General features: G+C 35.4%; 1 protein-coding gene across 1 annotated transcript; it reads left to right on the top strand.

The window, feature by feature from the left end:
* The first annotated feature begins 1,701 nt into the window (after nt 1-1,701).
* tmem87b (transmembrane protein 87B) lies at nt 1,702-15,695 on the top strand. Its single transcript, XM_081350982.1, has 20 exons — nt 1,702-1,850; nt 2,708-2,768; nt 2,884-2,975; nt 3,062-3,196; nt 4,047-4,103; nt 4,193-4,237; nt 4,349-4,442; nt 5,353-5,414; nt 7,262-7,445; nt 8,334-8,433; nt 8,512-8,605; nt 9,319-9,390; nt 10,351-10,459; nt 10,539-10,597; nt 10,689-10,792; nt 11,080-11,153; nt 11,248-11,318; nt 13,525-13,577; nt 13,691-13,721; nt 14,093-15,695. The coding sequence occupies exons 1-20, from the start codon at nt 1,713-1,715 to the stop codon at nt 14,132-14,134; spliced, it is 1,677 nt and encodes a 558-aa protein (XP_081207108.1). The 5' UTR covers nt 1,702-1,712; the 3' UTR covers nt 14,135-15,695.
* The last annotated feature ends 393 nt before the right edge of the window (nt 15,696-16,088 follow it).

Genomic DNA, 16,088 nt, shown 5'->3' on the forward strand with positions numbered 1-16,088 from the left:
GTGCTGTGTAATTGGTTTTGTCCATGTTTTTACTTTTAACCCTTTGGTGCTGTTCTGTCATTTTTTTGTCCGAAATTTTTAATTTTAAATTTTTTTAGAATTTTTTACTTTACCGGAATGGTACGAAACTTGGTAAAGGTTTTGGCAATTGCTGTGTGAACACACACACACAAAAAATCATCGATATGATTCGAAAAGGTTAAATGGTCCTGAAAAACATAGTCACACTTGTGTTGTTCAGTCAAAAATGAACGCGTTCGAAATAATTGTTAGGCGAATTTTGTCTAGTGGAAGCGTTTGGTACTGCGGCCAAACACAATCTCACTGAAAGCTCATTTTTTAAGATTTCAACCTCAAATTTGGAACACAACTTGTTTAGATTTATAGCTTTGATTTCCTCACATTTTTAGATTAAAACATGTTTTGGAAAATATATATTTAATGTTAAAATTGAAAATTTTATTTTTGAGCATTTTTCATAACAGTAAATGTAAAGTTTTATAACTGTTTTACAAGTTTACTTTTTAAAACTTTTTTCACTACATAATTTGCCAAGTGTCATCATTATTTTTAACAATGTGTTTGATATTTATGAGCGTTTAAGTTGGAAATTTTATTTTCAGGTCCACGCTCATAAAGTGAATAAATGGATTATAGCATAAATATAATTCAGTGCCATAAAAATACAAAATATTAAATAAAAAAACATTATTGAACTAGAATATAGTACAATCATTTCATTGAAATTAAAATAAATTCTGTCATTTTTTGACAGGCACGTGAACAGTACCTGAGGGTTTTGCAGTCATAAATGTTAACCCAGACTAGCAGCCTAATAGTCTGAATGAGCCATTTAATATTTATTTTTTTACTATTAATATGAGAAGCTGTCACTCAGAAACGTTCCCTTATGATTTTTAGTGTGAATTACACTTAAAATCTGATGTTTACTGAGCTCATCAATCAATACGTAAGTATCACAACATTTCAGTTCTGCTATAAATACCATGGTTAAACTATGGTTATTATAGCAAAACCATGTTTAATTTCGTTTATTTATATATATATATAGTTTTTCATAGTGTTTTACATTTATTACATTTTTATGGTTCATTTTCGTAAGGGTTATTATTAATGTGGTAAAAAAATAATAATTTAATAAGTGTAGGCGAACATTAAAAAATCAAATCTATTAAAAAATGTCAATAAAATTGTGTGTCATTTTTAGTTGTTATCGCTTAATTTCAAAAGGTTTATGAGAAGGTTAATTTTGTCGAAAGGATATTTTGTTTGTTTTATGACAACGAAGGGCATGACGTGTCGTGTCACGCGCACGCACAGGTGTGTGTGTGCGTGTGTGTGTGTGTGTGTGTAGCTCCGTCCGAAATCACATACTTCCCTACTATATAATTGACGAAAAACAGTATGTGACAAAAGCAGTATGTCCAAATTCACAGTAGGCTACTGATAAATGAGTATTGTGGGCAAAAAAAGTACCTGGATGACCTTCTACTTCCAGCGAGATTCTGGTGTGCATATGATACTATATAGAACATACTTTTTTTAGCAGCCCTGAAGTAATTACTCAAATTCAAAATAGGTACCTACTCAAGAGAGTGTGCGATTTCGGACGCAGCCTGTGTATGTTTGCGTGCGTGTGCGTGTTTGCGTGTGTGCGCGCGCGCGCGTGTGTGCATCTCTGGTCAGTAAACATGGCCGTCCGAAGCTGTCGGTGGATACGGGACAGCAGCCGTTTCCTCTTTTTAATCCCATTTCTATTAATCATTTCATCATTAAATGGAGTTAACGCCGCTCCAGAGATGGGAATGTGGACTATCACAGTGCTTAATGTGAGAGTGGATGATATTTTTGATTATAAATGGATGACAATGAGCGAAGAGGCCGAATGCTAACAGCTAGTATTATATACCAGGGCATCTTTATTTTATAGATTACGCAGAGTTTTTACGTTACTGTTAGTAAGACAACACCTAGAAATTAGAATAAAACGTTATGATAGTCATTCAAATTATGAAATACTGCTAAATTGTTAAAGTATAACGCTGCTGTGGTTACATGGGGAATCAGTGATAGTGATAGTAACTCTGATTCATACTACAGCTTTCCAAAACATAATATTGTGTCTTTTTTTACTAATTTAACTGGCATGAATGGCTGCTGTAATGAGGCCCATTTGAGAGATGATATTGAATAATGCTATCATGATCATAATGTATTTGTTAGTGCAGGCTGCTATGATGTGCCATAAATGATAGTATTTACAATATAAGTTAACCAGTTTAATCACTATACACGCAGGACACAATGCAAAGAAGCAAGGTGTGGAGGAAAAAAGAGAACATTTGTCACTATTTGCTGTATCTGATAGCAATAAATGGAGCCTTTTCCTGCAAACTGAGGATTTTACTTTATTACTTTTGACTGTGACGCTGTCACCTTTGATTGTCCATATGATCTGTGTTAAAGTTTGTGACAAGGTCTTATCAAATATTTAAAGACCTGTCTAATTTGTCCACGAAGGTTTCCAGTGGCTGCCACTGTAAGACAATGCCATATCGCAGCAGTTCAATTTACTAGCAAGCTCTTTCTCTGAAAAAGAAAAACTGTAGAAAGATTTTTCACATTGTATGTTTTCTGTATATGTACTGTTACATTGTTTTCAGTAACTCAGTATTCTCTTTTCTAGACATCAAGACCTTTATTGTTAAGAAAATCCATGTATAAGGACACTGATATTGAACTGAAAGGTATCTGTTTTTTTTTTTTTTTTGCATAGATCAAAGATGAAGCTGAATAAACACATTAATTTATTATGATTGTTATTAACTGCATATTGACGTAAGGTCTTTATTCTCCTTGCAGTGACATCATTTGGTTGCCCAGAGGAAGTGACGTTCACCATTCAGTGGTTTTTGAAGCATTACCCATGTCACAATGAGTACAACAACATTGAAGTGAGTGACACCTGTAGTATGCTTCTGAAATCCAGCTGTGTGTGATGCTCTCTCTTTGTTGATCACTTGTTTGTTTGCTCACTCAGGAAATGTATGAAAAGACGCCACTGAGTCGAGGCAAGAGTATGGACCCGAACCCTCTCGGACCCGGAGAGTATATTCAGCACAAATACAGGGAATTTTCCTGCCGCAGTGACATGCACATCTTCCCTATGTTCAATGTACGTTTGCAACACTTGATCTCACTCAGTAATGTAGCTGATGTTGCCTCATTTTTAATCAGCTTGACTTAGTCACATTTTTTATTGTGGGTCCAGATAAGTGTTGGTCCAGGTCAGTGTTGTTTAAGTATTATTTAGTATGTACTATTTATATGTTCATTTTAGTTTAACTTTTAGTAATTATGTTATGTGCCTTTGTTTGTTTATTCTTTTAAATATTTCTGTTTAGCTTTCAAGATCATTAGTGAATGCACTGTTAACTAACAGGAACAAGAATATTTTTTATTATCTAACATCAATAAATGCTGTAGAAATATATTGCTTATTGTTAGGAAATGTTAGTTAATGTTAACCGTTACCATTTTTATTAAATTTTTAGTAATTTTAGTACTTCAGTTAGTTGAAGGAAGGAAATATTTGTCTTGTTTTTCTTAAAAATTGTATAGTTCAGATTTATTTAAATTAATTATTTTTTAATATTGTTAGCGACAACAATACTGGTCAGAGACCAGAATTGCTTTTTAAATTTTTATTTTTTTGCATTTTATATAGTACAGACACACACACATAACTACAATGTGAAAGAAATCTCATTCTCACATTCTCTGTGTCCGGACAAAATGATATGTCCTAAAACATTAAAATCAGCATAAATTAAAGGCAGTCCAACAAATACTAGCATGATACTTAAAAAAACAGCTCACAATAATGTCATATGAGTGTCTTGTTTACAACCACTTTCAACTTCCTGACAGTCAGTTGATGTTAATCTTTATTTCATAATTGCATGTTAGGAGATCAAAATGTTACTTGCTTTTTTAAATGTTGTTTATTACATATTCCTCTGCAGAAATCAAAAGCAGAACCGAAAACACTGAAAACGGCTGCAGTGGATGGCGAGATCCAGGTAGTTGCCGTGAACTTTTGACCTGCTTCAAAAGCCTGATTGTTCTCCAAATATCTAAGAGAAACACATTTTTGTTTTTTTAATATTAGGAAGGCAGTTTCACAAGTTCTCCTGTTGCTGAGGCTGAAGCAAAGGTGAGACATTCTGGGACATAATATATGGAGTGTTTGCCAACTTGCCTGCTGTAAAAGATTGAGAGAGTAAAAGATTTGTTACATAATGGCGCATAATTTCTTTGTTGGAAGGAAAATGTGATTGCTACGACCTGGAGGGACGGGCCGTACCTGCTGGTGGTGGCGATCCATCCAAACAAACAAGATGTCAACTGGAATTTAACTTGTAGGCATAATCACCTTATCTGATCTTATCATAAATGCATGAATATTTCACTGCTTAAAGGGTTAGTTCACCCAAAAATGAAAATTCTGTCAGTAATTACTCACCCTCATGTTGTTCCAACCCCGTAAGACCTTCGTTCATCTTCGGAACACAAATTAAGATATTTTTGATGAAATCTGAGCCATGTCTCACTCCTCCATAGGCTTCTATGTGATCGAAACTTGCTGGCCCAGAAAAGTTATTAAAGAGATCGTTAATATAGTCCAAGTAACTCCAGTGGCTCAATCTTAAGTATATCAAGCGACGAAAATACTTTTTGTGCGCAAAAACAAACAAAAATAACGACTTTATTCTACTATTCATTTCCTTCTCTCTGGGCCTCGTAGTGTTTTTGCGCTGCGCGTCTGTGTTGCACGTCATCACGCATCACACACATGACCGGCGTCGGCCAATAGTGAGCCTACGTGGTGACGTGTAACACAGACGCGCTGCGCAAAAACACTACGCGAACCAACTAGAGGTCCAGAGAGAAGGAAATGAATAGTGGATTAAAGTCGTTATTTTTGTTTGTTTTTGCGCACAAAAAGTATTCTCGTCGCTTGATATACTTAAGATTGAGCCACTGTAGTCACTTGGACTATATTAACGATCTTTTTAATAACTTTTCTGGGCCAGCAAGTTTCGGTCACATAGAAGCCTATGGAGGAGTGAGACATGGCTCAGATTTCATCAAAAATATCTTAATTTGTGTTCCGAAGATGAACGAAGGTCTTACGGGGTTGGAACAACATGAGGGTGAGTAATTACTGACAGAATTTTCATTTTTGGGTGAACTAACCCTTTAAAAAGGTGTTTCTGTGCAGTTACGTCGTCTTTTCTCATTGCATCTTATCTAAATTGTGTGTTTCAGTCAGTGTTATGATGAAGGGAACCCACGGCTTTCTCTCTGTCACTGAATGGCCTCTCATGATCGTAAGTAGTTGCTCATCGGTTTATTGGTGCAATATGATCAGTGTTATAATAAAATATATAATATGCATTATTGTAATTAAATATACACTAGTTCAAAAAAGTTTGGGGTCGGTGAGATTTTTTAAAATATTTTTTAAAGAATTATCTTATGCTCACCAAGGCTTCATTTATTTAAAGGAGAACTCGGCAACTCTAGCGAACTCTAGTCACTTCTTCGCTGATTTTCCCTTTTGTTGTCGCATGTTTTCCCCACGAGCTCCCCCTACAGCTGTGGGGGGGCGTATATTTCACAACACAGTCGTAAAAAACTCACTTGCGGCGGCCTCCTCCCCCTCTCTACCGCTGCTCATGTGCGTTTGTTTTGATCGGAGCAAGCCAACTGTATCGTGTGGAGCTTTGTCTACCGAGGTGGGTAATCTGGTAATACATCATACATGCGTGTGTGTTTATGTCGAATTGCCATAAAGCAATTTGTGTTTCGCGCTCGTTCTCGTTCTAGTTCTCGCTTCTCACGAGACTTCCAATTTCTATCTTGCCGGGACGGTAGTGAACAAGTTGCAAGGTTGGTTTTCCGCCTGGGAACGCTGGGGGGAGTGGGGAAAGTCACCAATATCACCAGAACAGGTTGTTTAACCATCCAAATGATTTCTAGACAGTTTTATTAAGTTAAAAAAGCTACCAAGTTCTCCTTTAATAAAAATACGAATGCCTTCATTCAATATTAATTTCTTCCCATCTGTGTAGAGTCATTTTTCTTATCTAAAGCCATAATTAAAACCCTAGAAAGCCCTATTAAGCTTATCCTGCCATATTTGTGCTGTAAACTAGCCTGGAAATCCAGACCTAAATCTGAAAGATTAACGGTCTGGCGTCGACTAATGAAAATTGGCCAGCTCGAGGGGCGGCAACAAGCATGCATTTGTAAATCTCACTGCACGCAATTGGATAACACTATGACCAATCACAGCAAGCCCCATACGCTTAGCTACCAGCGGAGCTAACTGGTAGATTAGACTCTTGCCGTATCCGGTCGGCAAAACAGCAAAAACGCCCTTCTTGCAAAGGAAGGATTCGAGCGCCGTCTTCTGTTCCTCTTTTAGATAAAAAGCCAAGTCTAACTCGTTCATTGTAGCGGCCAAAGCCGTTTCAAACAACTGGTGTTCATCCATAGCCATCTTGCAATGTTTACTAATGACTTCGACGTCACAGCGCTGTCGTCATCTCGCCTCTGGCCCGCCTATATCAGATAACCCGATGTGATTGGTGCAGCTCAGATAGAGGGGCATATTTAATGAGCATCATTACTCAACACCAGAGTAACTCGCTGAGCAAATTCAACTTGTGGATTTTTAGGGTAGTAGTGAACATGAGTGAAAGCCTAAATCCTGTGTCTGGTTGAGGAGAGATGTGCTTTACTTTTCTAGGTGGAAGGTTTCAATCTGGTGAATGCTAAAATCTTAATCGTAAAAAAAAACGTAGGTTACGTTTACATGACAACAATGTACTAAAGACAGAAAAGTTTGACAATGTTGTCAAAAACACAGATTTGTGAAAACGACAAAAAACGCTGTACTCTGCTGCCAGGCCAGTAGTTGGCGATGTCATTTTGTGAAGAAACACTAGGGGCCTATAAATTGAACATGTGATACGCATTCACATGACATAATTTCTTAGTAGTTTACTAGGAGACGCTAACGGTATCGTTTTCAAAAACTTTTCCAAAGTTTGCTTGTTCAGTCCCCCAAAACACTGTCAGTGTAAATGAACAGCCAAAAGACAGTTTTCCGTTTTTGGTTGAAACGGTGTTGTGTAAACGGGATAACACATTTTCTGTCTCTTTTCTTCAGTTCTACATGGTGATGTGTATGGTGTACATTTTGTACGCTCTGCTCTGGTTCGTCTGGTCGTCCTGCTACTGGAAAGACCTGCTGAGGATCCAGTTCTGGATTGCAGGAGTCATATTTTTGGGCATGATAGAGAAGGCCGTCTTCTGTGCTGAATATCAGAACACTAACAACGTGGGATCTGCATGTTAGTCAGAATACACTCTAACACACTTTCTTTCTCAACTTCATAAGTTCTCTGACCATGGCCAAACAAATGTGAACACTTAAGTTACACGTAAAACTGTTGCGTGAGATAAAATGGTGTCATGTAGGATATTTTTTTCATTTTTTTTAGTAGATGTACGCTAGGTAAGGTTTGGGGTCGGTAAAATTTCTATATGTTGTTTAAAAAAGTCTCTTTTGCTCATCAAGTCTGTATTAATTTGAGCAAAAACAGTAAAACAACAATAATATTGTGAAATATTACAATTTAAAATAACTGTTTACACATATTAAAATGTTATTTATTCCTGTGATCAAAGCTGAATTTTCAGCATCATTACTCCAGTCTTCAGTGTCACATGATCCTTCAGAAATCATTCTAATATGATGATTTGCTGCTCAAACATTTATTATTATTATCAATGTTGGAAACAGTTGTGCTGCTTCATATTTTTGTAGAAACCATGATATTCTTTGATGAATAGAAATTTCAAAAGAACAGAAATCTTTTGTAGCATACTAGAATTATAAATGCCTTTACTGTCACTTTTGAACAATTGAATGCATCCGTGCTGGATAAAAGTATTAATTTCTTTCGAAATTTGACACCAAAAGGTTTGAACAGCAGTGTATAGTCACAGGTCTCCTTTTGTCTTCATTTTCAACACTAAAATAATTGTTTTATTAAGTAAAACTGAACAAACCTTTTTGTAAAAAATTTTTTATTTGAAAGTGTCGTTGTACCATCTTTCTTTAAAATGAATGACACTTGGATCGATATTTTTACTAAAAAACAAACTTCAAATAGGATTTTATGTTTAATAGTAAATAGTAGACTCTGTTTCTAGTTAATAGTTTGTGTTCTCTCCAGCTCAGGGTCTTCTGATCTTCGCCGAGCTCGTCTCTGCTCTGAAGAGGACTCTGGCCCGTTTGCTCGTCATCATCGTTAGTCTTGGGTACGGCATTGTCAAGTGAGTGATGAAAGCATTGGTTCGCAGTATTTCAGGATGATTATAGAGCGTGAGATGATGATGTTTTTCTGTCCTCAGACCACGTTTAGGCACCGTCATGCACAGAGTGGTGGGTCTGGGTGTGCTTTACTTCTCATTCGCTGCGATCGAGGGCGTTCTGAGGATCACTGGGGTAAAGATGACGTCTTGGAGCATTTTTTCTTATGCAACTGCTTAATTTAAACGGCCAGTTTTCTTCTAATAAATGTCAATGAGACGTCATTAGGGCTTTAGAATTGCAAGCATTTATCTGTGTGAATAATGAATGTGATTGGTGTATGTTGATCTGTAAGGGTCGAGATAATGGACCAGCCCTCATCTCTTATGTCATACTAGCTATGTTTGATTCTTCGTTCATCTGGTTCATATCCTTCCGATGGGCTTATCAAACCTGTTAGATTATCAGGGTATCAGTTTACAATGAGGTTTCATTTGTTAATATTAGTTTTCTACATTAAATGCATTTATTAATCTTAGTTGATGTCAAATTTAACATTTACAACATCAAAAGTTGTATTTGTTAACATTAGTTAATGCACCGTGAATGAAAATTAAAAAACGTTTTTTTTTCTTCTAACATTAACAAAGATGAATAAATGCTTTAAAGATGTTTTGCTCATTTTAGCCAATGCATTAACTGATGTTAACACGTAAGATCTTATTGTAAAGCGTCACCGATGTTTAAAATGACTCACTGTCATTGCACATTTCTTGCATGTGTAGTTGAGAAGGGTTTTACAAGGTGTATGTTCATTTCAGTGTGATTTAGTCTTCAGTTTATATTGGAGAAGAACCCATTCCTTATTTTCCCGGCGCTGTGCATCTCTCTCTCTCTCTCTCTCTCAGGCTAAAGACTCTGACCTGGCCCTGCTAGCCAACATTCCCCTGGCTCTGCTTGACTCCTCTCTGTGTTGGTGGATATCCTTTTGGGGAGCCGTGTATGTGTCTTTGCCCCTGCATAGTGTGTCTATAGGCCATATTTATTCCTGCATGATGCCGTATGCCTTTCCTGCTAAGCACAATGCTTAAAAGAATAATCCGTTTTATTTTCAGCATAATGTTTGTGTGTCTTCGTCCTTCACTGTGTAAATCAATGCGAAATGTTTACTGTAAAGATCCATATAATGCAAGCTGGTGTACTTTAGCACTACACTAAAGTTCAAAAGTTTGGGGTCAGTTCGATTTTTAAAAAAATAAATTAATACTTTTATTAAGCAAGGATGCATTAAATTGATCAAACGTGACGGCAAAGACTTTTATAATGTTACAAAATATTTCTATTTAAAAAAAAAAATTCTTTTGAACTTTCTATTCATCAAAGAATCCTAGTTTCCACAAAAATATGAAGCTGCAGTACTGTTTTCAACACTGATAATAATAAGAAATGCATTTTATTAATACATTTTATAATATATTCAAATAGAAAACAGTTCTTTTAAGTAATTTAAGCCTTAAAAAGGATTCAAAAAATCTCACCGACCCCAAACATTTGAACGGTAGTGTATCTTGAATAGTCAACTCAACCTGACTGCATACCAAAACATAGTATTTTATTATTATTATTAAATATATTGTAAATAATATGTATATTATGATATCAAAATATAAAACTTGTGTAGCTAGAAGTGCTTGCGTTCACAATATTGTGTGGAGTATGTTTCATGCCTAACATTTATGTGCATGGTTATACTTTTAAAACAGTGTGATAGTTGCATATTTTCAACATTATTCTATTCTAGTGTATTCATTTTTTCCCTCTGTCATAATTGATGGCATGCCATATGTTATGCACAAACATGAGGTTAATATCAACCCATAATATTCCTAGTATTTTGTTCCTGTATAAGCATGTGTCTCATTTCCTTGACTATATCTCACATATTTGTCAGTCTGGCACAAACCATTAAGACTCTAAAACTCAGGAGAAACCCAGTGAAGTTGTCTTTGTACAGGCACTTCACCAACACGCTCATCTTTGCTGTTCTCGGTGAGTTTAAGGCATGAACTGAATAGAGTTAAAAAATTAAACCCAGTCAAAGTTGATTTATATGTGGCGTGTGTTTCAGCCTCCATCATTTTCATGGTTTGGACAACAAAGAAGTTCCGGTTATCAGACTGCCAGGCGGTGAGTATCTGAACTCTCTGAGGTCACAGCTCTACTCAGATTGGAGCAGATCCAGTACACTTGAAACTGGTTGTCGTGTGTTTATGAGCAGGACTGGATGGAGCTGTGGGTGGACGATGCTTTCTGGAGGTTCCTCTTCTCCATCATTCTGCTGGTCATCATGTTTCTGTGGAGGCCGTCTGCCAACAACCAAAGGCAAGCGTACTGAACATATCATCTTTATGGTCCAAATCTAGATGATATGTTCAGTCCAATGTAAATCCAGTCCAAAGAAACCAATTTCTTCCAAAGCAGCATCTATATATGTCAGACCCGGGTTCGAATCCACTGTGAGACACCAATGTGTCCTTGAGCAAGACACTTAACCCCTAGTTGCTCCAGAGGCGTGCGACCTCTGACATATATAGCAATTGTAAGTCGCTTTGGATAAAAGCGTCAGCTAAATGAATAAATGTAAATGTAAATGTATATTCTCTGTGTAGGTATGCGTTCACGCCGCTCATTGATGACTCGGATGATGAGGAGATTGAAGAGTTCCTGGTGTCTGCAAATATTGGTCAGTAACACCTTTTTTGTCTATATGTATTGAGGTATTCACTGTATATTATTGCAAATGATGGGTTAATTAATACGCATTCTTTCATCTTCAGCTGATGGGATCAAGTTGAGAGCAGCGAAGACAGAAACCAATGGAACAGTGAAGCCTGCAGCAGCAAATGCGGTCAGTTTCATTCTCCAATATAGTTATAAAACTTTTTCAAATATATTTTTACAGTAACATAACATTTTTTTTAAAGCAATCTTTTATTTAGCAAGGATGCATAAAATGAATCAAAAGTGACAGTAAAGACATTTATAATGTTACAAAAGATTTTTTAATTTATTTATTTAAATGCTGTTCTGTTCATCAAAGAATCATGAAAAATGTATCACGGTTTTCCATAAAAATGTGAAGCAGCAAAACTGTTTTCAACATTGATAATAATAGGAAATCTTTCTGATGCTGAAAATACATAATTTAACCCCTTAGCTGTCACCCCCCTTTTTGAGAATGGACATTAAAATGCACTATTCAAGCTTAAATGGTTGTAATTCAAGAATGCTTTGGAGTATAGACCCAAGTTTGGTCTTGTTTTAAAGGGAAAAAAATGCAGATTAGAAAGCACTTCAAAAAATTAAAGTATGAAAAAGTTATGGAAGTTTAAATTTACATTAAATCAAATATAATTTATTTAATATTTTTCTTTTATTTAAAATATATATTTTACAAAATATGTTTTACAAAAAAATTACTATAAAATCAAAGCCATATATCTAACCAAGTTGTGTTCCAAATTTGAAGTTGATATCACAAAAATTGAAGTTCCCATGAGATTTTGTTTAGGCGTATTACCAAAAATAGCCACCGGGTGTCATTGAATTCCATTGAATTTAACTGTATGCATTCTACCATAACAAATTAATAAATTTCTGTCCAAATATCACTTCTGTCGCAAAATATGGAACCTTGAGACTCAGACCTTTCTGACAATATGTGTTTTGTCAAGATTAAAAAATATTTTGATCATAAATTATGAAACATGATGACGCCCAAAAGGGGAGGAGCCTGATAAAATAATTTAGAGTACCGTTTCTATGGTAACACAATGTCCAATTTCAAAACAGTTTACACAGGGTGAATTCTGAGATCGTAAGCTTTCAAATGATACCTAATTTATGATAACTCCTAAAATATGTGATGTAATAAAAAAGGCAATAAAAAAGATAATATTATATTTTAGAGGATAATATGTATATTATACTTTTTAGAGGATAATATTATTTTATAAATTTTTTTTATTGACAAATACTAGATTAAATGTTTTATTATGAACTTTTAGCATGAAAACCAAAGTTTCAATTATGAAAAGTGTGTGCGTCGACTTTTTGTGACAAACGCCATAAACGCCTGTTATGATGTAGATTTTTTGAGGTGCACTCTTGTCATAAATTCATCTATTTATGTTCCTACATAATTTAACACAAAAAAACAGTCCTAAATATCTATTTAGGAGTCTTAGAACTTTCCAACGATATATAGTTTGTCATAATTAGATTAGGATTAAATAGTAATATAGGGAAGTAAAGTTAGGCGTGCCGTATACGGTACGGTGACCCTTAAGGGGTTAAAGGAATAGTTCACTTTAAAATGAAAATTCTGTCATCATATACTCACCCTCATGTTGTTTCAAACCTGTATGAATTTCTTTCTTCTGCTGAACACAAAGGAAGATATTTAGAATAATGTCAGTAACCAGGCAGTTTCTGGGTCCCATTGACTTCCATAGTATATTTTTTTCCTACTATGGAAGTCAATGGGACCCAGAAACTGCCTGGTTACTGACATTCTTCTAAATATCTTCCTTTCTGTTCAGCAGAAGAAAGAAATGCATACAGGTTTGAAACAACATGAGGGTGAGTATATGATGACAGAATTTTCATTTTAAAGAGAACTATTCCTTTAACAGTCACTTGTCTCCACCTAATGGTGTAACAATGTAATTGATACAGTTTTTATTTGAAGCATCAATTTTCTTTTAAAAGCTGATTTTGTTTTCTTCCGTAGACAATCGTGTTTATATCCGAGTTATTATTATATTTTTATCCCAGTACTTCTGTGATAACATGATACTGTGTGGTTGAAAAGACTGTTTTTTTTTAAGTTGTTTCATTCCTAAACATGACAACTGCTCTCTCTGGGTTAGTGGCAGCGTGAATGCAGATCTGAATGTACAGCTGTGATCGTACTTGTCAAAGGTTTTAATAGACATAGCAGAATCGTCATTTAAGAATAAGATTGCGTGGGTGTTTGAATGTCCATAATAAAAATCTAGTAAATATCAATAAATGTAATTATTCATGCAACAAGAAATATTTGATCGTTGCAGGATGATGACTTGAAGTGGGTGGAGGACAATATTCCTACCTCTCTTTCTGATGTGTAGGTCATTTTCTGTTTTACAAACATACATACATACATACGCACACTCTCTGCTGTCTACAAGAAAAAACTTCCCATGTCAATTTATAATTATTCATGTCTCTTATTTTCAGAGCTCTTCCTGTTCTTCTCGACTCAGATGAGGTATGTAAACTCATTTTATTTCTACCATAGCTTTGCTTTTCTTTATCTTTTAGTTTTTTTCTTACTGTTTTGCTACTGAAATGGGATCCGTGGGGGAGACAAAATAATGAGTCATCACATAATGCCATTTTATAATTATTACGTTGCATTAAAGTATGCAGTATGGTACAGAACAGCAAGGTATTAATGTTGGAAATTAAATAAAAATGAAAAACTGACAAAAATTGGTTTGTAAATTGAAATGTCAGATGTGTGCATTAGACACAGCGGCATCATTAAAATGTCATTTCCATTATTTTGTCCATCACTTGTATATATTTCTATCACGTTTACATATATAATTTGATTAATGAATACATGATTTTCAACAGGAGATCATGACCACCAAGTATGAGATGTCTAAAATGGAGTGAGGATGTGAAAGCAAAGCTCCAGAGATCAACCAAAGCGCTGTTCCTACGACTGGCATCTGACCCTCACCAGAGAGCCACAGACTCCTCCTTTGGTCCGTTTGGTTGGCGGATTTGGGGTACATTGAAGGAATCGTGCTTAAGCGGTGGACGCATTCTAGATGATCTAGACGCCGCACTACCTGAACTTTATGTGAGGTGATACCTGTTTTTTTCCTGAACTGTTCAAACGTCCAGAAGACTTTAAAGTCATCATTGATCTGTATAAAGTGACGACGGTCTATGTTTCTAAACTTTCGTGATGACATACCTGTCAAAATTATGAAGAACTGATCATATGGAGAGATAATGTATTATTCAAATGAGTTTGTTTTGTGTGAGTGTCATTTGATATTGAAAAACATTGATAAGGAACTTCAAGTTGACCAAAGCGTCTTCTTCATTTCTTTGGCTGTTTATAAAGTGTTATTTCAAACATTTTGTCTATAATTTCAGCACATGATGTGAATAGTAGAATGTCTGTCGGTTTGTCGAATTTGTATTAGTGCAGGGAGTGATTTAAATACGCAGAATGATTCTTAATTTTTCTTAATAATTATATGAAGTTGTTTTTGTTTTGCACAGAGCCCAGCTCAACTTTTCCCCCTGAAATCGAAATTGTTATTATTTATTTGGCCTCATTTTTGTACCGTGGAAGTTCTGAAAGAAAAGTCTTTTGAAATCATATGATAGCTTTGTGTGAGGAACAGAGCTAAATTTAAGCCATTATTGGCCAAAAACCTTTGTGAATGAGATTTAAGAGCAGTGAATAACTTATATTTTGGTCTGTTCCTCACACAAAACTATTGAGTTGGTATATAGCACATGAGATGCGTTTTTGTGTTTTTAAGATGCATTTTTTGAGCTTGAACTTTGGTTGTAGGCAACAAAGTAGCATAAAGGCTTGCAGCTTTTGCATTTCATGCTGAAATATTCCTTTACATGTTTGTTTTTCTTTTTGAGGAAAAGCATACAAATCTTGGATCTGTGTGTAGATGCATACTGAAGCCTTAACACACTTCTGTTCTTGAGTTTTGTTCTGCAGTATCACTGTAAAATCGGCCCTGGTCTCGGTTGGACATTCTGTGACATGTCTGCTTAACAGAACGATGTGACTTAAACTTCCGAAAGATGTCTTTTTATTTCCTTTATGTGTCCTTGAGATGAAATGAAACATGTGAAATAACTTCTGAATTGTGTATATTATAAAGCGCACTTTAAGTTATTGTGGTTTCTTTTGGTCATGGGATGCGGTGATGTGCTTAATTTATCTGTATGATGCTGACCTTGTCCTTCATGTGTTACTGTTTTGTTTGCTTCATAAAAACTTTACTTTACAGTGTTTTTCATTGCCTTTTCTGTTTGCTAACAATCAGGTAGTCTCCTCGAATGTGAGCTCACATTATCCAAAGAGGAAAGCACACTAGAGCTCAGGTCCTGTCTGTTTTCTGTCTACATGAATGTTTATCCACGTTTCATTCACGTTAAACAATGTGGGTTGCAATAAAGACTCTTTATTACAGTCAAATCGTGAGTTCGGAGGCGTCGAGTTGTTATGGGTTTTATTGTATCATATGTTGTTTAATAGGGTTCATGGTGTCCTGAAGGTGAGAACATATCTGATAATATGATTGACCATGACCATGACATTGTCATTTCATTTAGTCTGTTCTATGAAAGATAAGCTTGAAAATGAAGGTCATTCTTTTAGATAAAATACTTTACCAAGTAGCCTATTAACATTATTTCTCACCAATTTCTCTGAGAAGAGTTTCGTGAATGAACACATTCATCACCATGACTCCACTACACCGAGTGTTTTTTTGTTTGTTTGTTTACTAATCAAACTCTCTCTAGACTAAGATTTCGTTCCTCGTCAACCTTAGTCAGGTTAGACGCCATTTTGAATTTACCGCGG

Source organism: Scardinius erythrophthalmus (assembly GCF_964197995.2).
Source record: "Scardinius erythrophthalmus genome assembly, chromosome: 21".
In the NCBI taxonomy this organism is placed as follows: domain Eukaryota; kingdom Metazoa; phylum Chordata; class Actinopteri; order Cypriniformes; family Leuciscidae; genus Scardinius; species Scardinius erythrophthalmus.

Excerpts from the sequence above, each read along its gene's own strand:
- tmem87b (XM_081350982.1), top strand. The coding sequence starts at position 1,713 with ATGGCCGTCCGAAGCTGTCGGTGGATACGGGACAGCAGCCGTTTCCTC. Across the intron at positions 4,104-4,192 it reads CAGTGGATGGCGAGATCCAG|GAAGGCAGTTTCACAAGTTC; the intron begins GTAGTTGCCGTG and ends TTTTAATATTAG. Across the intron at positions 13,722-14,092 it reads TTCTTCTCGACTCAGATGAG|GAGATCATGACCACCAAGTA; the intron begins GTATGTAAACTC and ends GATTTTCAACAG.